Source organism: Lepidochelys kempii, chromosome 10, assembly GCF_965140285.1.
Source record: "Lepidochelys kempii isolate rLepKem1 chromosome 10, rLepKem1.hap1, whole genome shotgun sequence".
Classification (NCBI taxonomy): Eukaryota; Metazoa; Chordata; order Testudines; family Cheloniidae; genus Lepidochelys; species Lepidochelys kempii.
Genome location: NC_136389.1, coordinates 56,091,309 through 56,118,132, shown reverse-complemented (window position 1 = coordinate 56,118,132; position 26,824 = coordinate 56,091,309). Strand labels below are relative to the sequence as shown.

The 26,824-nt window shown below is 38.9% G+C and overlaps 1 protein-coding gene across 9 annotated transcripts in view; it reads left to right on the top strand.

Moving 5' to 3' along the window:
- The window catches only part of TJP1 (tight junction protein 1), a 308,783-nt gene that overhangs the window by 268,148 nt on the left and 13,811 nt on the right, over positions 1-26,824 (top strand). For 7 of the 9 annotated variants that reach the window (XM_073303696.2, XM_073303695.2, XM_073303693.2 and 4 more), the window contains 8 exons: positions 1,819-2,029; positions 3,214-3,314; positions 5,043-5,396; positions 5,854-6,105; positions 6,713-7,612; positions 7,950-8,044; positions 8,724-8,948; positions 23,513-23,685. In XM_073303696.2, the coding sequence (XP_073159797.2) occupies positions 1,819-2,029; positions 3,214-3,314; positions 5,043-5,396; positions 5,854-6,105; positions 6,713-7,612; positions 7,950-8,044; positions 8,724-8,948; positions 23,513-23,685 (2,311 nt within the window). The remainder of the gene's footprint in view (positions 1-1,818; positions 2,030-3,213; positions 3,315-5,042; positions 5,397-5,853; positions 6,106-6,712; positions 7,613-7,949; positions 8,045-8,723; positions 8,949-23,512; positions 23,686-26,824) is intronic. The other 2 variants (XM_073303700.2, XM_073303698.2) reach the window with 1 other exon arrangement.

Sequence of the window (26,824 nt, the reverse complement as noted above, 5' to 3'; positions counted from 1 at the left end):
ACCCCCAGGGGTACCTGTATCCCTGGTTGAGAAACACTGCTCTAGGGAAGCTGGAGTGCTTGGGGCCAACATACTCTATAGGTTAACATTGTACAGTATGGGAGGCTATGGGGGCTGGTATCAATGGTCACTATGGGTTGGAGCCTTGGGTCACGTCCCATTTAAGGCTATGCTCCCTAGTCCCAGCATGGCTCACGCTAAGTGAGACCTATGGCACATCTGGGTCATCCTGACTGGTGCTTTCCGCAGTACTCAGGGAGTTTTTCGTCAGCTTTGATGTACCTTTGCTATCTGACAGCCATGTCATTTTCTGAGGCTTAGAGTCAGAGCTTAGGGAAGACATTCTGCACCTCTTCTGCTCAGTATCTGGCTGGACCTGACTCTCCCTTGGTACCAAGGCCACTTTGGGGAGAGCATCTCAGTTTGTTTTGATGGTGTGTCTGGTGCAAACCTTGAGGATCTCTACCCAAAGGTTTGGAGGTCAGGGACCCAGGAACAGAGTCTGGGTGTATGGACTGCTCCCAGCAAGAAGGCCCTCAAGCACTAGTCCCTTAAATGCTGGGTCTGCTTCAAAAAGGACCTGCAGATCTCTCACCAGTCCAGAAGTGCCGCTTGCGTGGCTGTTGAGATGTATGATAGTCTCGCAGGAGGGGCAGTGCTTTAAGCTCAGGGACTTGTGCTTCACCACATGGAATCACAGGCAGTACTGGTCCACTCTGCCGTTTATACTTTGCTCACACACATGAGGAAGCAAAGGGTGCATGTGCCACCCCTCCAGATACTGCTAACTAAAAAGTTCTCCAATGCATGTGGAGTAGACTTGTGATAACCACCGTGGAATATAATGCAGACGATCACTTGAAAAACTTATTTCCCCTCCCTGCCATTAAACTCCTGAGGTCCCTTCCAATCATGATATTCTGTGATTCTAATCTGGACGTGCTTCTAGGCTTTGTTTCAGGAAGTCTCTACTGTTCCATTACTGCTGTTCTAAGCTGCCTATTCTCTTCGACTTTCTTCACATGAAGAAGGGTGGGACTGTGGGACTTGCAGCTGGTCTGTGGTGCTCATATGCTTTTTTTTTTTTTAAGCAAGTGAGAGATTACTTAATTGAAGAAACTGATGCCAGACTCCCTCATTTATGTTCCTGGAGATGTCTCACACTAGCTCACCCCATGTGACTTCCATCCCTTCCCTCTTCTTTCATCTTATTTTAAGAACGAAATTGTTTTATTGCCCCCTCCGGTGAAAAAATGTTAGCCACTGAAGGGACATCACAAGCTGGAAACACTATATGCTATTGCACTAATTGCATGTTCCTGAGATTGGCTCTGTGGCAGGGGAAAGCTGGTCAAGTCCCATGTGCAGGGCAGGAATTTCTTGGAAGGAGAGTTGAAGAGAAATGAAAATTAGCTCTGCTTAGGAATCTGGACCTGGCCTTTATTCCTAGTAACCACAGACTTTGTTCGTGGTGCAGTGCCGTTTTATGGCTCACCCTTTACCTGGGAAAACTGGCTGATTTATGTGGGTTAAATATATTATATGAAATAACAATTCATGTTTAGGCATACCAATTTTAAGTAGCACTGATATTGATGAGACTGATTGCATGGGCAGTCTAGCTGTATTGGGAATTCCCATATATTTTCCCATTTTCAGAATGGAAAAAGTTAATGAGTTAGTTATTTATCAGTATGTAAATACTATGGTGAATTCTGTAGGGTAAATAGAAAAATCTGTAGAAGACATTAAAAATGCATTAACATCTTTAGAGAGCTTGAAAGCTTTACTTTCTTGCATATGTACTATTCTCTGCAGGACAAACATGCTTTATTAGATGTCACTCCAAATGCTGTGGATCGTCTGAATTATGCACAATGGTATCCCATTGTGGTGTTCCTGAACCCTGATTCCAAGCAGGGTGTAAAAACCATGAGAATGAGACTGTGTCCAGAATCACGGAAAAGTGCCAGAAAATTGTATGAAAGAGCTCACAAGCTACGGAAAAATAATCATCATCTCTTCACAAGTAAGTAAACAGCAGGAAATGTTTATGAATCAAGCCCAACTTAAATTGGGGCGGGGTAATATATCCAACAGAGGTTTGAACAGCATCTCTTGTATAGCGTGAATATGATTTTTAGATTTGCATTGCTAGGTAACTGAATACCAATAGTACCCATTGCATCGAAAAGCCCCTCAAATTTTAATAAGTTGGTTAGTGGTTTTCACAAGTTTCAAAGCTCTGTCAGTACTGGTGTATTCTGTGTGGTTCTTTTCTTCTCTTCTTGTATTTCTGCTTCCTTCCCGCTGCTTTTCTTAAAGGGGAGGTAGCAGACAAAGATCCCTTCATGACTTATGGTACATTTTGGCCCCTTCCCAAACTCTTTTTCTCTTTCTTGGGTATTCTATCCTGCTCTCACTGTGACTAATTCCCACTGTATCCATGACTGGCCTTCCTTCTTGCTCTCTGGTCCTAATTCACTTTCAGACTTATCTGTTGCCCCATAGTAGCAAAGAGTGGTATTAACAGTTGGGGGATCTGTGGTGGTTTAACACATGGTTCCGCTTTGAAAGCGACTGTAAAAATGCTGCAGTTTTCTATATTTGATTCCTGAATCAAATATGATCAATTTTGCTAATTAAAAAAAAGTTTATTAATTGCCAGCCCTGTAAGCAAAATCAGTCTCAATCAAGCTAGATTCTTTCTTCCTTGTATGTCATCACCAGTAATATGAGTTTTGCAGACAAGATTACATCTGCTGTATTTGTATAGTCTCAGATAGGTGGAATTTAGTAAAGATCTGTCCTGCTGAAGCACAGGTAGGAATCTAAGCCACCTCACTTTCTCTTAGCTGTGTTAGCTTGGCAAGGCCAACAGGAGTAAAAATCAGCAGAAACTTACTGTGAAATCTAAAGGAAGCAGATAGGACTCTGAACACAAGAGGAAAGTATTTTAAGGAAGAAGATGCCACATTAATAGTTTTTTTTAGAGTAAAATTGTGTTTGAACTCAGCTCTCATTGTTACCGGTGATAAAATGCCTCATACTACTTTATATAAAAGGGAGACATAAATAAATGTGTGTATACAAAGTGCTCCAAGAGTTATTTAAACTCACAATTCACATTGCATTTGGTGGTAGTCCAGAACTTTCTCCAAATGAAAAATAAATGTTATATAAGAAGTCATATTAATCCCATTTTATTTTTAGCTACCATCAACTTGAATTCAATGAATGATGGCTGGTATGGAGCGCTAAAGGAAGCAATTCAGCAGCAACAGAACCAGTTGGTGTGGGTTTCAGAAGGAAAGGTAAGAAATGTCACTTTCCCTTTGTTTGAGCAGAAATTATAAAACCATGACCGCTTTTATACAATACAGTAGTGAGCAGTCTTTCTTTCCCTTTTTCATGATCATATCAAGATTGTTGTAAAGTAACTGTGGGGCGGGGTGGATCTTTGAAGCTTAAAAACAATCCTGGTGATATTGCTGCTCTTAGTGGTCACCACTGTATTTTTACATCTCTCTCTCTTCCGTTCCTCTCAGTTGTGCTTTCAAGACAACTGGGTTTTCTCCTGGAATGAATTTTTTTTTTTTTTTTTTTCAAGTTCTGCCTATCACTTCCAGGTCTAAAGGAATCAGCTGACTCAGTTGACAACTGTGTACTACTCTACACTGATTTCTACCACGATAAAAATAGAGACTTAACTAAGCTTTTTGTCCTTGTGACCGAGGTTATTTGCCCACGGAAATCACTTACAAAAAGGTGTGGTGGATTATCTGTCATTTGAAATCTGTCAGGATTAGTGGCTTTGTAAAAGATACACACTAGCTCAACCAGAAATTATGGGCTAAATGCAAGACTTAATGGGAGAAATTCTACGGGCTATGTTTATAAAGGAGGTCAGATTAGAGCTTGATGGTTCCTTGTGGCCTTAACATACAGCACAGGCAATTGCATTCTAAGGTTCACTGCCTTCGCTAAAATACCCCAACCCTGTTGTTTAGTAGGAGAAGATAGTTCAGTTATCATTGGTCATTTTTCTGTCAAGAAGAGTGCCAACATCAGATAGGCACTGAAGAACTGAGTAGAAATGATTGACTCATTTTGGGTAGGCCACTAAACAGCTGTCAAGTGGAATTACTCTTAATCTCTGATGTGCCTAAAATTCAAACTAGTAATCTGGATGTGGTGGTGGTGATACTGCAGTTAGACACCTGTGCCTGGCCTGTGCCAGCTGACTCAGACTCATGGGGATTGGACTAAGGGGCTAACTGTGGTGTAGACATTCCTTGGGTGGAACTCCAGGCTCTGGGACCCAGTGTGATGAGAGGGTCCCAGAACTCAGACTGTAGCCTGAACAGTTACACAGCCCTTAGTCTGAGCCCCATGAACCCGAGTGAGCTGGCACATGCCAGCCACATGTGTCTAATTGCAGTGAAGACATACCCTCAGAGAATGCTTCTAACCAGGCATATGAGATGTAGGTGGGGGCAATGGGAGCACAGCAAATCCAGCTGCATGCAATGGCTAATGCCACTTATCCCACAGCACCATTGCTGGAGGGGGCAGACAGAGGAAGAGCATCTCTGATCCCCCTATATGCTGCCCCTTTCCCTGCCCCATTCTGGTTGATCCCATGGGACTGGGAAGTGACTGTGTGTAGCAGCTGGACATCCAGCAGATACTGAAATAGAAGAGCAATGGAGATAGGAAAACTACAGACTCGTACTCTCAGAGCATTTTATATGATATCCTCCAACAATAATGGCTTGATTTTACAGAGGTGTTCAGAGTTGTTGAGCACCTACAGCTCCTATTGAATTGTTCAGCACATATGAAAATCAGACCCTTAATCACTTTAAAGAACCTGGATTTTTAACTTCCCATCGCAAATTGGAAGCAGATACATACAGTATGTTGAATTTACATGTATTTTTAGTTCTCTGCAAGAAAATAACCTCCCCAGTTTCCCATGAAAGGTGAAGGGCATCCTTTGAAAATGATTAAAGATCTTAATTTAATTTTGTTTGACACAGGCAGATGGTGCTACAAGTGATGACCTTGACTTACACGATGATCGCCTTTCCTACCTGTCAGCTCCAGGTAGTGAATATTCCATGTACAGCACAGATAGTAGACACACTTCAGACTATGATGACACAGATACAGAAGGGGGTGCCTACACTGATCAAGAACTTGATGAAACTCTCAATGATGAAGTTGGGACTCCTCCTGAATCTGCTATTACACGGTCCTCTGAACCTGTAAGAGAGGATTCCTCTGGAATGCATCATGAAAGTCAAACATATCCTCCTTATGCACCGCAAGCTCAGACCCAGCCAAATCATAGAATAGACTCTCCAGGATTTAAAACAGCTGCCTCTCAACCGGTAAGCAACAACTTTACATTTTGATAGGCGGTATTCTCCTTAGCGTGTAAGCTCTCTGGAGCAGGGACTTTTGTGTACAGTCCTTAGCAATATTGTGAGTGCGCACCAGAAGCTGCCAATAATAATGCCACAATGGATTAGAGAATTGGGGGGGCGGGGGTTCATATAAAGAGGCTGTGATTTATTTTGATGTGAAAATATCTGACGTTCCAGTCTATCTGACGTTCCAGTCTATTTTATATAGTTAGATATCTGCTTCATTTTGTGAAAAGTGATATAATGAATTTCTAAAACTGCTGAAAAGTGCTAGTGCCTGATACTTTCTATCAGTGCTCTTTAAACAACTATACATGTAGTAGATGTTTGATCGAAACATTCCAGTCTATATTAAAAATGATACTAAAGTCATAGCATTATAGAAGAGCACTATATTTAAAATATTTTAAACACTTCACAGAAAGCAGAAGCCTCACCTGCAGGCCCTTACCTTTCCCCGTCGCCTGAAACAAACCCTGCAACCTCATCACCTTCTGCTGTTAATCCTAATGTAAACTTAACTAATGTCAGAATGGAGGAGCCCACCTCAGCTCCTTACAACTCTTTTCAACTACAAGCTGGCCCCTTAAGAACACCAAGCACTGAGGGAGTTCACATAATGCTAAGAGATCAAGAGCCATCATCCTTATCACCGCATATAGATCCAGCAAAGGTACCTGTGCTGCCTCATTGCACTAATTTGCTGCTATACATCAAGCTAGCACATGACTGGGGTTTTTTGCTCCTTATTGGAGGATTCCTTTTGATTTTTCTGAGGGTTCATGAACTATACAACAGCGCATCTAAATTGCTAAGAATCATCCTATTTTTTGTTTGCATGGCTTCAAATTGTACATCCTGTTTTTTCTAGAAAACAAGAAATTTTAAATGAAAGTTGCTTTGTCTGATTGGTTTTATTTTTGTTTGCATATTTGATTTAAATTGTCAACATTCTATGCTGTTCATTAATGAGCCTTTGTCAAAAACCTGTGCTGTCCTCAAAATGATGCTAAACTTATCTCATGCCTTATGGTTTCCAGTATACTAAATGGAAACAGATAATTATAAAATGAGTAGATCAGGGTATGAATACGAATATGGGAATTTAATTTTAATGTTTGGAAAAATTCATTCTTAAAAAAATAAAGACTGCTTTTCCCTGTAATTTAAATAAACCCCTAAACTAGTTTTATCTACTTCTGCTTCCAGTGTAGCACTTTAAATAAATGTAGGCACAATCACTTTTTTCATGTTACACATGAGACGTCCTCTTTCTACAGGTATACAAAAAGGATCCATACATTAGCGAGGAGGCACCAAGACAGAACTATGTCTTGAAACAACCAGCAGTTAATCATCCAGTACAGAGACAGGAGAGAGAGACAAATGTGATCTATGAATCCCAGGTTCAGTATGCAGAGAAACAACCCAGCAGAGAGTATGAGCCATCAACATATAGGTATGATTCTACGAACTATGTAGATCAGTTTTCCCATGGTTATGACCCTCGTCTACATTATGATGACCATATACCTCCCTATGAGGACCACTGGGCATATTATGATGAAAAACAGCCCTACCAGCCGAGACCACCTTATGATAACCAACCTCCTAGGGACTATAACCCCAGACAAAATGCAGACGAGAGCACAGAACGCAGCTACTACCCTGCACAACCTCGCTTTGAAGAACCACCTCCAATGGTTTATGACAGCAGGCCTCGCTATGAACCTGCACCTAAAAACTTCGGTCTACCACAGCTGAGATATGAAGAGCAGCCCGCTGCTGGGTATGATATTCATAGTAGGTATAAACCAGAAGCTGAGACATACCCTTCAGCAATATCTAAGTCTCCTGAACCTAAGCAGTACTTCGATCCACATGTGAGGGGCTATGAACAAGGCCCTCCACAAGGATTTAATGCTAAAGCAGGACAGTATGAGCCTTCTCATAGCACTGCAGGTGTGCCTCCTACTCCACCCCCCGCTTCATCACAAACTAAACCGGAAGTACTGCCTTCCAACAGTAAACCACTGCCTACATCACCAACTCTAACAGAGGAAGAAGAAGATCCAGCCATGAAACCACAATCAGTGCTAACTAGAGTTAAGATGTTTGAAAACAAAAGATCAGCGTCGGTGGAAAAAATCAAGGATCCTAATGATACACCAGCTGTCAAGGTAAATAATTTATACGTATAAATAAGCTTCCACTTCCTGTTGTTAAACTGATGGTATACTGAAATTAGGTAGCAAAGGAGGTTGTACCAGAATCAGTAAAGTCTTTCTATATATAAAGAGAGGGAGTTCTTTCTTAGCTACCTAACTTCAGTATACTGTATGTTTAAAAACAGGAAGTGGAACGTTTTATTTAGGGGAATTTGCTATCCTAAATGCACCCTTTCTTCAGATTTTGATACTTTGAATCACGTGGTTTTCTTTTAAAAGAATACCATGGAGACATTCTAAATATAGGAATGTCATGACATAAATCTACATGTGTTTGATTTTTTTACAGCCTCCAGAACTAGCACCTAAACCTACTATTGCCACAGTGAGTGGTTCCAAACCAACCTCTCAAAATCAGTATGAACATGACAAAACAATTTACAGGTAAATGTACCATTTCTCATTAACACACAAATATGTAATCTAATAGTAAAAGAGTAGATATTTCAATGGTGAGATATTTCTGCTTGTGTATTTAAAATTACAGTAGAAGTGTTATATCAGAGTGTCATATCTGTAATAGAGGCCGCCAAGACACTTGTCTTAAAGGGTTCTCTGATGCAAGATTGAGTGAACTTCACTGTGCCATTTTCCTCAGATCCTTTTAAGAAATAATTATGGCATAAGAAAAGACAGCAGCAAGTTGGAGACCTTTTTAATATTTAGTCTAGATAATTTAGAAATGGGTAAAGTCGAAGGGATGGTAAGGGATTTTTACTGTGATACAACCTCCGTAGCTAATTAATCTCAATACAGTATATGTTAAAGGCTGAAAGGTTTTGCTCTCAGTCCACTGTTTAGTCATATGTAAGCTTCCATATCTTGCCAACTAAATGCAATTCTGTTTATGCAAATGATGAGTGTTTTATTTGAGAAGCAGTTGTAATATATTTCTATGTAGTTGTAGGAGAGTTATTTTTAAATTGCATTGTGGTTAGCTAAAAGAAGCATTTGGGATGCGGAACTCTAATTAGAATACAAACAACTGCTAAAAAAAATCCAAACAAACAAGAAAGCAAAGCATTATTAATTTATTATTATTATCACCATCATCGCCGTTTAGGGCCCCAGAACCACAGAGACCTCAAGTGAAGCCATCTGAAGACATAGTACGTTCAAATCACTATGATCCTGAGGAAGATGAAGAGTACTATCGAAAGCAGCTTTCATACTTTGATCGCAGAAGTTTTGAAAATAAGCCTTCTACACAGGTTCCTGCCTCCCATCACCCTGAGCCTGTTAAGCCAGTACATCCTCAGAATCAACTGAACTTTACTAACTATTCTAAGTAAGATCTTTCATATTATCTTGTCTTATTCATTTGTTTCTAAAGTGAGGTGGAATTTAGGAGTAAATCTGAACTTACTGTGTATGAATTTCTATAACCACCAAGATAGATGTCCAGGTACCTGATTAAAAAGCATAGCTTTTGTGTAACAAAGACCGTTTTAGTGTCAAGAACATTTATTTGTTTGAAGTTAGTCTGAAAACATAAAATTATTGAATTTGTGTCTTGGCTGAATTTAATGAAATATAGAGACTTCTGGAGCCGAACAGTTTATTTTACTGGCCCTTAGACCCACATGCAGTGCAATGTAGAGAGTTTTTCTCTTAGCGTAAGGTATGCTGAGCAATTAAATATCTTCCAGAAAAGAGGTTCGAACTCCATTGCAGTTCTAAGTAACTTTGTTTTGCAGGCACAAACTTAAACAAATCAGCCATAAGATGTTTACTAAGACTAGAGCAACTTCATTACATGTTTTGGATGTGATGATGCTAGACGTCTTTCTCTGTAGATGGAAACATCTTTTTCCTGTATTGGATGACTTCTTTGATTTGGAACATTTGTACAGAAACTGTATGAAAGCTCCAACACAAATTTAGCTCACATATGGGGTGTGTGTGTGTGTGGGTGTATGTGCGTGCGCACACACATTTTTACTACGTTCTCTGTTTTTTAATTGAGAACTTCACCAGGTAGTCAGTAGGCTTTCCCAAGCTCTTTCAGTAGTTTAGGATGTCTGGTTCCTAGTCACTTGTTCTACCCATTTACCTTATTGTGACCTCCAGTGTCTGGAGTAGTGGACTGAGTCACGGCAACCTGGATTTTATTCCTAACTCTGACACTTCACCTCTCTGACCTTCACTTTCTCCATTTGAAAATGATACCTTTTTCACAGGTTTTGTGTGTGCTGAGGGATTTTAGGGAAATTTTAGAACAATCACAGCACTAGACCAACGGTGGGTGAATTCACTAAAGTTCAGTGTTAGATACAATTACAGAGTAAAGATAGTGTAGGTACATTATCAGGGAAAGAACAAGAATCTGTGGGAAAACAGCAGTCCATGAGTTGAGGCTTGATACATAAAATTCCAAATGATTTACTGAATTTGCTGCATGATATCTTTTAAAGGTGGGGGGAGAGGAGAACCTAAAATTTCAAAAGTCAACCAAGTATATTATACAAAGCAAAAAAGGAAAAATCTTACTGAATGGTATGAATCATCTAGTTACTAGCTGGCTACTTGTCTAGGTAGGAGATCTGCAATGATCTACTTTGTTTGCTCCTCCCACATGATACTAAAGGAGGAGAGGAATGTGTTCAGTGACCCATGATCTTTGCTTCCCAGGTAGCTGTGAATCCCCTTTATTTTTCATCCTACCCTATATCTTCTGAAAGAAAGAAACAGACTTCAACCACCTACCAGTTATTGATAGAGGAAAGGAGTCCCTTTCTTTGTTTCCAGACATTATAAGAAGTGACCTAAACAGCTCAGCTGGCCCCCAGAAGTCTACTAGGGCTTTCAGCCTTGTGCTGTCAAAGCAAAACTGGGGAATTTTCTTGCCCCTTGGGGTGTACGCCCTGAGCAAGTGATTCCATCACCATACAGCAAAACCCTGAGGAACAGTGGCTGGCAGTGGTGATACCTCAAGGAGGTTCTGTAAGTTTTTTAATTAATATTTGTAAAGGTTTTTAATATCCATAATGAAAAGAACTATACTAATGCAAACAGCAATATGTTTATCCTCCTTATAAATGGCTTTACTGTAACTTACTTGCTGAGCATACTAAAATATGTATGCACATCTGAAAGTTCAAAATAGCAATGTCTTTGTGAACTGGAAGAGCATGATGAATAAATGCATCTGTTTAATGGCTCAGAATTCAAATTAGGTGCCCCAGAGCAGCTGGCACCTGAGCAGGGCACTGAAAAGGGGACCATTTTCACTTCTGCTTCACACCTGAATGTGTCCCATGACATTTCCATTCTTTGGTGGTAGTTCTGAGCTATTTGTTTTTCTGTGTGTGTTGTTGAGGGTAACTTCAGGCCTCAATATACAGAAAAGTGACATAAAATGGCTACAAAGAAAAGTAGTGTTGCCATGTATGGGACTGAGACAGCTTGAGTATTCAGAAATGATAGAGAAAGCTGCTCTCTCTTGTGAAAGAGTACTAACCATTAGAAGACCAAGAAAGGGATACACATGGGAAAGAATATAAGAAAACATACCAGGAAGAGTGGAAAATTGATGGAGACAGTAAGACTAGAAAAGCAAGGAAATGAATTAGACAATATGCTTCCTAGTACTGACTCTTAAGACATACCTTTGTGTGTATGTGTGCACATAAGATACTGTTCGCAAGTTAGAGGTTTTTGTTTTAATGAGTGTTCCCTCTTACTCAGCCAATTTCTAGACCATGCTCTGAGGCTTGGTTGGTAACTTTCTCCAAAATATTCATGCGTTGGTCACAACTCCATATATGTCATTATTTTTCCAAAAATAAATGTGGGGCTAATTGGTGGTGATGATGGGAAATTGTTTACAGGTCTGCAACCTCTTGTTTTTGAGTAATCCATATATCTTGTTTTTGAGGAATCAATTCTTTTTTTAAAAAAAGATGTAGCTAACGCTACTAAAACAAATCTCAAATATTCATCAGTTAACTTAAAAAGTTGTTGATATTTTGCAATTTATATAAGCAGGCTTGCTAGAATTTGATTTTTACTTTTTTATAATTTCACTGCATATCAATGCTTACTTTTAAGGGTTTTTTCAATTTTTATCAATTTAAATTTTCATAGTTGGGAGAAATTATGGGGAGGTCAGACAATTATTTAATGGCATTGAGGTTGAGATTCAAAAAGTTAAATCTTTTAACCACTAAAACACAAACTGTCAGCATTACAGGTCAAAATACACAAACTAATTATCCTTAATTCAAACTCTGATAAATTCTCAAGAATCACTTTTCTTTGCTGCTCTGTAAATTTTGATTATTATCAATGAAAATATTTTATTGGTTTGTGTGTGTACAGTGAAATCTGTTTACTGACCTTTATTGATTAAAAATCTAGACCTTATGTATAAGTGTCTGTCAACACTGAGCACATCAGATCTTCAGTGAGTTAAGTTTCAGAGTAGCAGCCGTGTTAGTCTGTATTCGCAAAAAGAAAAGGAGTACTTGTGGCACCTTAGAGACTAACCAATTTATTTGAGCATAAGCTTTCGTGAGCTACAGCTCACTTCATCGGATGCATTCAGTGGAAAATACAGTGGGGAGATTTATATACATAGAGAACATGAAACAATGGGTGTTACCATACACACTGTAACCAGAGTGATCACTTAAGGTGAGCTATTACCAGCAGGAGAGCGGGGGGGACCTGTTGTAGTGATAATCAGGGTGGGCCATTTCCAGCAGTTGACAAGGACATCTGAGGAACAGTGGGGTGGGGGGGGCAGGGGAAGGGAGTAAACATGGGGAAATAGTTTTACTTTGTGTAGTGACCCATCCACTCCCAGTCTCTATTCAAGCCTAAGTTAATTGTATCCAATTTGCAAATGAATTCCAATTCAGCAGTCTCTCCTTGGAGTCTGTTTTTGAAGTTTTTGTTGTTGAAGAATTGCAACTTTTAGGTCTGTAATCGAGTGACCAGAGAGATTGAAGTGTTCTCCAACTGGTTTTTGAATGTTAAAATTCTTGATGTCTGATTTGTGTCCATTTATTCTTTTACATAGAGACTGTCTGGTTTGACCAATGTACATGGCAGAGGGGCATTGCTGGCGCATGATGGCATCTATCACATTGGTAGATGTGCAGGTGAACGAGCTCTGATGGTGTGGCTGATGTGATTAGGGCCTATGATGATGTCCCCTGAATAGATATGTGGACACAGTTGGCAACAGGCTTTGTTGCAAGGATAGGTTCCTGGGTTAGTGGTTCTGTTGTGTGGTGTGTGGTTGCTGGTGAGTATTTGCTTCAGGTTGGGGGGCTGTCTGTAAGCAAGGACTGGCCTGTCTCCCAAGATCTGTGAGAGTGATGGGTCGTCCTTCAGGATAGGTTGTAGATCCTTGATGATGTGTTGGAGAGGTTGGAACCCTGACCTGGGGTATTCTATCTGCTACCCAAGATCCATAAACCTGGAAATCCTGGACACCCCATCATCTCAGGCATTGGCACTCTGACAGCAGGATTGTCTGGCTATGTAGACTCCCTTCTCAGGCCCTACACTACCAGCACTTCCACCTATCTTTGAGACACCACTGACTTCCTGAGGAAACTACAATCCATCGGTGATCTTCCTGAAAACACCGTCCTGGCCACTATGGATGGAGAAGCCCTCTACACCAACATTCCACATGAAGATGTACTACAAGCCGTCAGGAACAGTATCCCCAATAATGTCACGGCAGACCTGATGGCTGAACTTTGTGACTTTGTCCTCCCCCACAACTCTTTCACATTTGGGGACAATGTATACCTTCAAATCAGCAGCACTGCTATGGGTACGCACATGGCCCCACAGTATGCCAACATTTTTATGGCTGACTTAGAACAACGCTTCCTCAGCTCTCGTCCCCTAATGCCCCTACTCTACTTGTGCTACATTGATGACATCTTCATCATCTGGACCCATGGAAAAGAAGCTTTTGAGGAATTCCACCCTGATGTCAACAATTTCCATCCCACCATCAACCTCAGCCTGGACCAGTCCACACAAGAGATCCACTTCCTGGACACTACGGTGCTAATAAGCGATGGTCACATAAACACCACCCTATACTGGAAACCTACTGACCGCTATTCCTACCTACATGCCTCCAGCTTTCATCCAGACCACACCACATGATCCATTGTCTACAGCCAAGCTCGACGATACAACCGCATTTGCTTCAACCCCTCAGACAGAGACAAACACCTACAAGATCTCTCTCAAGCATTCTTACAACTACAATACCCACCTGCTGAAGTGAAGAAACAGATTGACAGAGCCAGAAGAGTACTCAGAAGTTACCTACTACAGGACAGGCCCAACAAAGAAAATAACAGAACGCCACTAGCCATCACCTTCAGCCCACAACTAAAACCTCTCCACACACCCCCCCCCCCACACACACACGTTCTGGTTAAACCCTGGATTTGTGCTGGAAATGGCCTACCTTGATTATCATACACATTGTAAGGAGAGTGATCGCTTTAGATAAGCTGTTACCAGCAGGAGCGTGGGGTGGGGGGAGAAAACCTTTTGAAGTGATAAACACCCAATGTTTCATGTTCTCTGTGTATATAAATCTCCCCTCTGTATTTTCCACTGCATGCATCCGATGAAGTGAGCTGTAGTTCACGAAAGCTTATGCTCAAATAAATTGGTTAGTCTCTAAGGTGCCACAAGTACTCCCTTTCTTTTTGCGAATACAGACTAACAGGGCTGCTACTCTGAAACCTATCAGGTGTTCTTGTCAACTGCTGGAAATGGCCCACCTTGATTATCACTACAATAGGTCCTCCTCCCCCCCCTTCCCCTCCTGCTTGTAATAGCTCACCTTAAGTGATGACTCTGGTTACAGTGTGTATGGTAACACTCATTGTTTCATGTTCTCTATGTATATAAATCTCCCCACTGTATTTTCCACTGAATGCATCCGATGAAGTGAGCTGTAGCTCACGAAAGCTTATGCTCAAATAAATTTGTTAATCTCTAAAGTGCCACAAGTACTCCTTTTCAATGAGCTAAATCACTCTAGTTAATAACGAAGGTTCGTGGTAGAAATGAGGCAGGAGTGTAACGAAAAATAGTTTTCAAACCAAACCACAGTACTGAAATGCATTTTAATAGCTTTCTTCTCTGGATGATTCATGACAAACACTAGAAATGGGAGGAACCTAAAAAAAGTCTCTAATGGTACCTTAATATCCCTCTTCCATTAAGGTTTTTTGTTGTTGTTAATATTGTTATAGTAACTTCTAAATAATAGTTTGTACAACTTGAGGAATTAAAAAAATAGTTAGAACTGGGCAAAGATGGCCAAAAATACTCTCCACAAATAACCACTTTTAAAAATTTACTTGGCCGTGCTTGTGCCCCTGTTTGTGTTCACCTTTAATGAAAATACATGTGCCTTTACTGGTGTGAATCTTCACCGATTGCCAGTTTCAACATCTACATGAATATGTGCATAAGCTGAATTTTAAATCTGTATAAATGAATATTGGCATAGGAAGCAGTTGTGGTCAGAGAATGAAAACAGTGTCCTGGTGCTATTTTGGCCATTCACAATTAATGCAGCTTGAATTACTACCCTGGAAAATCCAGGGACCTGTTTGCAATCTGTGCAGAGGTGCAAAAGTTTGCAATAAATAAATAAATAAAAATTTTATTAAAATATTTGAGGAAATCCTGATCTGTGAGTAGAAAGAGGCTCCATTAGATAAATCATTCATGGAAAATTATTGGTTCAGCTCCATTTATAATAAATTAGTGTATAAAAAGAACAAAGCAGCAGTTTGAGTTAAGGTGTTTTGAAATGTTGTTTCTCTGTTAAGCTTTTATGACAATCCAAGTAGTCTTAGACAAAGCAGCACAAATTTTACTAGAAAGCTAGTTTCCCCAGTACAATTTAAAATAAGTACAGTAACTGCTGTTTGATAATTCAGTGAGCTTGTGCAAGTTTGCATAGTTAACATACAAAATGTTTGTTATTCAGGCACCAAATTTAACTGACCTCCAGCAATTGCCCTACACTGATGGGGAATGTTCTACGAATGCAAAGTATATATTGAGAGAGAAATGAGTATACACTCTTATGTGGCTTTGCAGTATCAATGAACAAGTGCTATAGTTCCTCATCTGTAATCTTTTGTGCTGCCATCATAGATGCTTGCATTTAAACAAACTGAGGTTAGTGTCTGTTCTTTTAGAAGAAATTCACATTTACCAAACAGAAAATGGTGAAATCTGAGAGGATGAACATTCTGACTTGTAAGAGGGAAATGCAAACAAATAACTGTAAACAAAATAACAACTTTAGGTGGGAGTAGTAATGGCTGAGCAAAGTCAGGCCTGGCTGAGCTGTAAGATTTCATCAGAATTTAACAGGACACTTACTGTGCTCTGGAGATGAGGGACTAAGTTGTTGGTGCTGTTCGCAAATAGGCAATTCTGTCATAAAATTATGTCTTTTGGATCTCAGTTAAGTTGTCAGGTTCAAGACAGTTTTTCAAAGAGCAGAGAAAAAAAATTAGAGATTGGATCTTTTTCCTAAAAGCTTTTGTCTACTTTCACAGTGAGCTCTTGGCAGTGTTCCTGATATCACTGTAGAAAAGCAGGTGGTGGGTAAATGAGGTAGGAATGGATAATACAGGAGGGAAATTCTTGGTTTTTTAAAAAAAAATTGAAACATTTTAAAGACAAAAGTGACCCACCACTTGGGATTAATTCATCTACATTAGCTATTGTAATTAAACGGTCACTGCAGTACAGTAAGGGGCATTTCACTAGGCAAGTATTTCGCTATTCTTTGTCCACTGTCGATAAAAGGGCTATGATAAAAGGGCAGCAAAAGTGTAATGATACTAGAACTGCATGGTGGTATTAACAGGGAAAGGGGAAATACGTATGCATAAAACCACCATGTAATGGTGTTCATTGATCGTATTACTGAAGAGAAAAGGGGGGAAATACTATAACACATAAACAGCATCATGATGGGTCAGATTTTCAAAAGTACCTAGGAACTGAAGTCCCATTGGCTTTCAATGGGATTTAGGAGCTTTTCAAATATGTGATCTAGTCTCCTAAGTCAAGTAGGCACTTCGGAAAACTTTACCCATTATCCTAAACTCTATTAGCATGGGGATTGTATTAGTAATTTTAATTAAATTCACGAGAGTTAATGGTTAACGTTTCAACAACAATGATGTGGTTATGGGAAGGGGGAGGCATTTTCATCTCTTCTCTTCACATTTCCGATTGGGGAAAATAGCTTTTGGGCTGAAATTCCTGTGGTGCTAATCCGGATGCTTTTAAGGAAGAGAGTAGCTTTTCAGTATGTGATCTTCATGTATTCTATTCAGACTTTGTAAGGGGACCTACTAGAGTATTTAACATTTTAAAATAAACCTCTGAAGCTGTTGGAGAGGGAGGGCCTTCTGAGGACATCTTAAAAGTAGAGCCACCTAAGAGATCTGACATGAATGCATTGTGTACAGTTAAATGCGACAGCACTTTGGGTTTGGTGGTTTTGCATATTAAAATCATGATCTGTGTTCATCCCAATATCCAGTTATTTTTGCTAATGTTTTATGGTATTTGGCTTTTCTTACTCACCAATAGCAAGAAAGTGACTTAAATATTTTTGCACAAATCTCATATAGTATATAGACGATTAGCCACTGATAGATAAGAAATTACTAATTCAACAAGTAATGGAGTGGTGGTGTTAAAGAAACTCTGAGCCTAGAATGAATGTCTACTCCTCTGCCCCTCCCAGTTTATATTTACCTCATGAAGGCACCTTGCACATCTAGATATCTGCTGTATGAAATGTCTATTTTTATAAATTTCTTGGCAACTTGCTTTGAAAAACCACATAGAAGCTCTGATCCTGAGGAGAGGCTCCTGCTTAGCTTTATGCAGTGTGAATAGCCCCATTGAAGTCAACAGGACTTTTGCTATGCCTCAGGTTAAACATTTGTATAAGTCTTTGTAGGGCCATAATCTTAAAATAATTTTAATATTTAGACAGGAGCAGTGCATTTTGGTCAGATGCAACACAGTTGTTTATGACAAGCCAAAGTTAAATACTGACATGAGTCTTCTGTGTGAGGATTCACATAATTATGAATTTCTAATGCTATAACTCAGCACTTGTCTTATTGATGGTTTTTGTATTTAGAAGAAATGTACGTTTTTGGATCTGGGCTTACAGTTTCACTGTACATCGGGTAGGCAGACTCCATTAATTTTAAAATATTTTTCATCCATTGACTGACAAATTTTGTATTAATATTTTATATACATTTTCCTGCCCCTAACAAATTTACATAGCTGTTTTGGAAACAAAATAGACTAGTAAAGTAAGTAATAAAATCTGTCTGCTTGGTAACAGTAAACTCTCTACTGTAAGCAAACTTATCTATTTAGCAGTTTGAATGGTTTGGTGTTCCTTTATAAGAAATGTCAAGTTGTAACTTTACATTTGAAAGAATCTCACGTTACAGGTTCAGCACTGAGAAATGTATGTGTACAAATGTTTTTATTCATCATATTTATGTTCACCAATCAGGCATTCTTCATGGGGAAATCAAGCCAAAAAGTCCATTTTAGAAAATATGTGGCACCAGTGAAGCTCCTTTGTAAGGGTAATGTCACATTTGTGTCTTCTAGTTGTCAGAAGTTGTAGTACATGGAATAGTTTTGTCTCTTCCCTCTTCTCCTTTGCTTTATAGGCCTGTTGCTTAGGAGAGTATATTCTCAATTATAGACACTAGAGCAAAACTCTCCTTATGCAGTGTGGCCTTTCATTTAAAGGTTGATTGTAAAAGGCTGGTTGTTTTGAACTGTTAGGTTTAGGTCAGGGGTAGGCAACCTATGGCACGCATGCCGAAGGCATCACACAAGCTGATTTTCAGTGGCACGCACACTGCCCGGCTCCTGGCCACCGGTCCGGGGGCTCTGCATTTTAATTTAATTTTAAATGAAGTTTCTTAAACATTTTAAAACCCGTATTTACTTTACATACAACAATAGTTTAGTTATATATTATAGACGTATAGAAAGAGACCTTCTAAAAACATTAAAATGTATTACTGGCACGCAAAACCTTAAATTAGAGTGAATAAATGAAGACTCGGCACACCACTTCTGAAAGGTTGCTGACCCCTGGTTTAGGTCATGTGTTTGAAGGTATTGTTTTACTCAGTCTCGTCTTGCTGTTCACTTTTTCTTTCTCTCATAAGTTTTCTTTCAGAATTATTCTGGTTGCCCTGTAGTGAAGGGGTAATATTAGACCTTGCAAATTTAAAAAGTTCATTGGTGCTCTTTCTGAAACGCTGCTGGCTGTTTCTGGTCAGCTTCATCACTATTCCTGAACAATGAACATGATTTGGCCACCTCTACACTTTGAGGTTAAACTGTGTTCAGCACTCGGTCATTTGCACCTATTGTTAACTTCTTTATCAGCAACTGACAAATTACAGTCTTGTCCACATAAGGTAGAACAAAGATTAAAAATAACATTTGAAAACTTTGTCTCTGAGTTGGGTTTATATCTTAGGATAAAATCATGGCCTTCTCTACCCTGGGAAAACTTATACAAATATTCCTCCAGTTGTGCAGTATGAAAAAAGTGGCTTTATTTTAACAACTTGAACAAATTGTGTAGATTTGTCACAAAAGTAGAAAATGAGTAATATCCATTTCTGTGCACTGTTCTACCACTGAGATGAAAGGATGTTTATTGAAAAGTGGTAGGAGCCATAGTGTAGGTGAGGGACCTGCAGCTGGATATATAACACCATTTTGATTAAATTTACTTTTCAGCAGGCTTAACTAAGAGAGTGGTAAAAGTGAGTCTAGAAGCCAGAGCCACCACTCTACGAAAGTGCTCTGCAGCAGGTTTTGGAACCAGTGAGAATTTTTTGGTAAATTTTTCCCAATGTAGACAGCCTATGAGTTTGATGATCCTTTCATTGGCCCTGGTATCATAAGTAGCTTAATTAAAGTCAGTGTAGCTGGTGTAAAAATGGTGTAAATTAGAGGAGAACAAAGCCTTAACCTCAGATACATTGTGGATGTTCTTACAAGAATATAAACGGGGCAGGGGGGCGGGGGCGGGAATATCTGTACAATTTTATGTAAAACCTGATGAAAGTAAAGATTCCTATTTGAGTTCTGGGTATTCCACACGTGGGTACACATGTGCTTCATGTTTCTGAGATTGGAGATTTCTAGCAAGCAGTGTCTGTTGGTCTGCGCCCATTGCTCTCCTCGTGCTCTGTACTGAGGGCATAAGGGTCAGTCCGGACCCACAGCTCTCCAGGTCCTTCTCACTACAGCATGGCCTGAGTCAGAATCTTCTGTGTCCAAAGCTTCTTCATAACCTTCTTATCTATAAATATATACTTAAAATAGTGAAGTGTTTTTAGTGGATTTTTCCTCATTGTTACAGTGAGCATAGGATAGTTCCTTCCCTACCTCAGGGACCCTACCTTCCTCTCTCTCCCAATCAGGAGAAGAACTGTGGCCAGACTTCTGGAGTTTGTGTCGTCTGCCCCCGTTCCTTCTCCATCAGTGGCTAACACCACCACTGCTTTGGGGAGGCTCACATTGCCACCAAGTGCAGTATCTGACGCTTCCCACCTCCCCAAACACATGAGGGATGGGAGTCCTGTCGGAGCCCCTGGACAGGGCCCTACCAAATTCACGGCCATGAAAAATGCGTCATGGACCGTGAAATCTGGTCTCTCCCTCTGAAATCTCGTCTTTTGTGTGCTTTTAGCCCTATTCTATACCGATTTCACAGTGGAGACCAGAGTTTCTCAAATTGGGGTCCCGATCCAAAAGGGAGTTGCGGGGGTCACAAGGGTTATTTATGCGGGGTTCGTGGTATTGCCACCCTTACTTCTGCACTGCCTTCAGAGTTGGGTGGCCGGAGAGTTGTGGCCGTTGGCCAGGTGCCCAGCTCCAAAGTGCCCTTTTACAATACTGACATCTTCAGATCTTAAAATGAGGATAATTGACTTTTTGCAGTCACAGGCCTTGTTTACTAGCTGTGAGAGTGGCCATCCCAGTCCAATCTCCTCACAGCATTTTTCAGGGTTGGGACTGCGGGTGTCCTGCTTTTATGTTTCATCTTACCCGTATCGGAATGGGCAAAGAGAGTAGCTCTCTCCTTGAGGCAGAACTGAGTGATCTCGCCTCAAAAATCTTTGAGATTTTTTTTTTTTAATCTCAAATTGAGCAGTATTCTGGGGTTCAAATTGGGGGGAACCATAGAATGCACCACGTGGGATCTTGTCCATTCTTTCAGGAAGAGCCAATGTTCTCTTAATTTTCTAGAATGTTCTCTACCCATTTATTCAGTTGCATTACCCATTGCTCCCAGTGCCTTCACAATGAGTTACTGTTTGTTCTTCAGTATGTTGGTTATTCATTGACAATTTCTTTCTGTCAGTGGGAAAAGACTGTCTGATAACTACCAGTCTAGAGCACCCAACATAATGGGGCCCTGATTCTTTCTTGAAGCTTCTACCTGCTACCATAATAAAATAGGAAATAAAAATAAAACTTGTGCATTTAAAATAAAGCTACATTTTTGTGGAATACTCTTCCTTCCAAAGAGATCCTGTTTTCAGATGCAGTCTACATTTTGAAGTCTAAACTGGCTAAGTTTTTTTTTTGTCTATCGAATAGTTATAAATCTGTACTAGGTTAATTTTTTTAAATGTTGTAGTAGAATACTTGTGAATGCCACTATATCAGACTGTAGTCCTACAAGCTGAATGGGTTCGATCAATTGTCAACTACATAGCTAGTAATTGCCTTAAAATAAGTAACCAAAATAAAAACTGAGAGCCACTCATAGATGAGGTGATATCAAAGCTCTTTTCAGTTAGAGGCTAGTTTTCATCTTTGCATCTGATTTATGTGGATTAGAAAGAGAACACTATTTGAATAGCCTCTGTACTTTATTTTATTTTTTTAAATATGACCGACCATAAGTGATGTTTTTGGACAATTTTAAAGTACTCCATAGAGAGGGAAGAGGTCCATTCTCACTGAAATTCGCGCATATTAACATTAAGCGGAGTTGTATGTATGTTGGAAGGAATATTCCCAAATTTTAATTGAAAATGGAGCTAGTAGTAATTTTCAGTTTATTGCATAAATTTTGCTGCTTTCTCAATGATAAAAACAATATTAAACTTTTAGAACAATATACCTGCAGAATATCTGGATAATTCTTCTTTTCGAGTAGTGTCCCTGTGGATGCTCCACTTCAGGTTTTCTACTCCCTGATTGTAGTCCCCAACTCCCCAAGAAAGAAAAAGGGATCACAATAGTAAAGATCAACACAACACAAACCATGAAGTGAGAGAGAGAGAGAGTGTGTGTTTCACCTTTCTTCTCCCAGTAGGCAGAATTAAAATATCATCGTTATTTGGGAGAGTAACTACAGGACATGGTAATGCTGACCAGAAATCTTTTTTTAATGTGTGGACACTGATAATGGAGAGCTGAAAGAGTTTCCCTGGGAATAAGATTGAACTCTTCACTATAAAAACTTTCTCAGCCAGTCATTTGCAGTGCAATACTGACAACAGCATATGTGTAGTAAATAGCCCCAGGATAAGATAAGCATGCATTGCACCTACAGTATATCAAATTCAGAATACTAAAATTCTATTTACAGTCAAGTAGAATGACGGTCTGAAATTCTTTCATTGCACTCTAACTAAGTAGTGGTCAAGATATAATGAAGGTTTCTGTTTCAGTCTGACCTGAACTTATCTACTGTGAGGCCTCACCTGCCTGTAATTCATAGACAAAAGTTTCATATTAAGCATAGCGTCTGATCACTATACATATACAGTAAGGGTCTTGTGTCAGAATGCTAGCTGACTAACTTAATTCTGTCTCTTTGTACAATGTCTTGTCATGTTAACAGTTCTAGGACTAACTCAAAGTATGAAGAAATAATGTGCTTAAGATAGAATGACCATTTTTCTTTCATTCTTCTATTGCTGTTTGCTTTGCCATCACCTAGATTTCTTGGCTCTTACACTAGCTATGACTACTTGAAAAGGAACATCAAGTGGTAAGATTGCCGTTGATGTGAGGATGTTTTAAGGTGTCCTCTCACTGTTACATTTATCACAGGCATTATGTGCACCTAAAATTTTAAACACAATAATTTTGAAAGTAGGTTTAAGTTACGATAGCCAAAAACTATAGGTATTTTTGAAAATTGGCCATTTCCTGAGAAATATTTGAAATTTAAGTTTAAATTGCTTGCTTATTTAACTAGCTAAAATTTATGCACATAAAGCTAGTGAAGCTTAAGCTGATTGCATTTATAATTAAGATGGCATTGTTGAAATATCGGGTGTATTTAGAAGAGTTCTGACAGAAATCAATCTTTCTATAGCACATCCAATTTATGCTTTTTAAAAAAACTAGGTAATTTAAAATTAAACTATTTTTTAATACCTACCTAAATAATAGCACAGTTCTTCAATTGAAAATCCACCCAAACTAAATTGAAAACAAAGGATTTAGAGCAAAACATCACAAAAATACACCCAAAATGTCATCTGCCTTTTGTTTGCCATCTTTCGGTTTGTGTTACTAATCTTTTTAAAGATTCAGTGTTGTCTTGAAATCTCTTGTGCTTATAAATGAACGTTTTGTACTTAGGACTGAATGTTATACAGAAACTGTTAATGTTCATAGGAAGAGATGAAAATTATAGGTATTATAGAAGGAGAAACAATGGTGAATTCAGAAACTGAAAACTTTTGTAAAATTGGACAAGTCAGCCTATTGTTTTTCTTTTATTTCCAACAGGGGGAAGCCTACTGATGCTGAGCCCCCAGATAGACCTGTTGGTGAAAAGCGCTATGAGCCCGTTCCTCAAGTTACTCCTCCTCCCCTACCTCCAGTACAGTATACTCAACCTCAGTCGATTAATAATCCTGTCGTACTACTTCAGGCACATCCCAAGTCTGCACTTTCTGAGGGTATGAAATCTGAAAGTTGGCACGTCTAATAGAATGCAGTGTTGAATTTACGCAAGTGTTCTGTTTGCCTAGCTTCCTATTCTCCAGTACAGACTTAAGTTACTGCACAAACTTTTTAAAATTGAACTATTCAGTTCTTGCACGTGAAGTATCTGTCACAGCGATAATTTCTACCCAAGTTTAAGTAAAAAAATTTAAATTAGTTGGGGAATTAGAACCAATAGGTTCATATAAAAGTGTTGATTAAAGATGCAATCATTTCAATTAATGGGGAATCTTGCTTAGACCACTTACACTTAAAGATACAATAATCTCTATTTGTCAGGGACTTGGATGTATAAGTTAGTACAGTGGCTCTCAACCTTTCCAGACTACTGTATCCTTTTCAGGATTCTGATTTGTCTTGCATACCCCCAGGTTTCATCTCACTTAAAAAATACTTGCTTACAAAATCAGACATAAGAATACAAAAGTATCACAGCACACTATTACTAAAAATTGCTTACTTTCTCATTTTTACCATATAAAATCAATTTGAATGTAAATATTGTGCCTACAGTTCAGTGTATAGTAATACAGAGCAGTATAAGCAAGTCATTGTATGAAATTTTAGTTTGGACTGAGTTCTCTAGTGCTTTTTATGTAGCGTGCTGGTAAACTAGGCAAATATCTAGGTGAGTTGATGTACTCCCTGGAAGACCTCTACATACCCCCAGGTATACACCTACTTCTGGTTTGAGAACCACTGACATACAGTAATTACGGGACTTGAACTAGTTGAAATCTGGACCAATCAGCTAATGTTATATTTTTACAATTTGGAGACTCTACTGAGTTCTATGAAAAAATTTGATGGTAGCTGAGCCTCTTGTGGGAAAGATTCCATATTGCAACAACTGTTATATTGTAGTTGATTCCATGTTAGCAGTCTCAACGGAGATAAAGCAGATTAGTCTTCATAGTTATTGGTTTCTCCTTTATAGGCAGTCTCCCAGCTCCTCCTCATCCCCCACAACTCTTTGAGTATGATGTGTTCTCTCTCTCAAGTCCCAAAAATAGAGAATTTTCTACTTTGTTTAGGCAGCCTTAACAAAGAATGTCCTTTGTTTTAGCTTAGGCTTATGATGATGTTGCAGTGTAGCTCATCTGTTGTTTGGTTCCAGCCACTTCAGCTACTTGTGGCTTTGTTTTACTCCATTTCATAAAAAGGTTAGAGCAAATTTGTGCTGTGTAAATTAGGCATATGTTTTATGGAAAGACATGCTGTTTTATGTATGATTTGTACATGTGCTAATACAGGTAACAAAAGTGTAGGCGACATACCACTATGAAGTATACTAGAGTTGGAATTATTATTTGAGATTATTAATATGGGAAACCACTAAAAATTAATTTAACCATAAATTCCTTTATTCAACCCAAAGGCCAAAATAGCACTTATACAATTACTCTAAACCTACCTAAAAAGCCTAAGTAAAGCATTTTACTACATTCAAACAGTAACAAAACACTTACAAGCTTACAAACCAGCAAAACCCAGGGGTTCTTAAACACGTATTGGTTGGCTCAGGTGTGGTCAGACAAGTATTAGCAATGAACCCTTCAATAATTTACTTTTTTTATCCTCTTTAACAAACAAGTGATATGATATTGCCAGTTACTGACTTCAGCTACAAACCAATTTGTGACAGTTTACCCTTATTTCCAGTCTTAATGCAGATAAGATTTCCTTTCTTCCCCTTCTCCTTGCAACAGGTTTTTCCACTGCACCTGGTTCACGTATGCTTTAACACTGGTGTGTTGGCTAGGAAAGGGTCATGTTGGCTCATTTTAAGACAGATTCTCTTTTTTTTGTCTTTTTTAAAACCATCTGCAGTTATCCCTGTTGGCTAGAGAGAGGCCTTCTTTTTAGAAATTTTCACTTCTCTCATTAGCTATTCTTTGAATCAGAAATCCTCCCTATTTTATTCCTTCTGGCCTTATATCTTATTATTTTCAAGGCCTTCATTCTACTTGCTAGTCAGGGCCTTTCTTCACAACACATAAATATATTTTCTTAAGTAAACTTAAGCTAACTCTAATTTTTGAATTTCATATTTGTCCTACAACTAGGAAGCTAGCAGGGCTGACATCTAAGAAGTACATACCTAAATGTAACACACTTTTTATAGAAGACCAAAACTAGGCTACAAGTCCTACATTTCTTGAAAACTATAAATTCCTATGCCATGGCTGTGTAGGACCAGAAATGGGAAGTAAGCCTTTATATTTCTTAAAAATATAATTTTAATAATGTTTCTTTTAAACAGTAGCTTAATTTCAGTGCTGTTCTGAAACCCTTAATGCTAACTTTGTGAGTAACATATGATCATATCCCACTACATCTACTGCAAATTAGGGCTATCAAGTGATTAAAAAAACTAATTGCAATTAATTGCACTGTTAATAATAGAATACCATTTAAGTATTTTTGGATGTTCTCTACATTTTCAAATATATTGATTTAAATTACAACGCAAAATACAAAGTGTACAGTGCTCACTCTATATTTATTTTTGATTACAAATATTTGCACTGTAAAAAACAAAAGAAATAGTATATTTCAATTCACCTAATACAAGTGCTGTAGTGCAATCTCTTTATCATGAAAGTTGAATTTACAAATGTAGAATTGTGTACAAAAAATAACTGCATTCAGAAATAAAACAATGTAAAACTTTAGAACCTACAAGTCCACTCAGTCCTATTTCAGCCAATCGCTCAGACCAACAAGTTCGGTTACAATTTGCAGAAGATAATGCTGCCCACGTCTTGTTTACAATGTCACCTGAAAGTGAGAACAGGTGTTCGAATGGCACTGTTGTAGCCGGCATCGCAAGATATTTACGTGCCAGATGCGCTAAAGATTCATATGTCGCTTCATGCTTCAACCACCATTCTAGAAGACATGCGTCTAGGCTGATGATGGTTTCTGCTCAATAACGATCCAAAGCAGAGTGGACCGATGCATGCTCATTTTCATCATCTTAGTCAGATGCCACCAGCAGAAGGTTCATTTTTTTGGTGGTTTGGGTTCTGTAGTTTCCGCATCAGAGTGTTACTCTTTTAAGACATCTGAAAGCATGCTCCACACCTCATC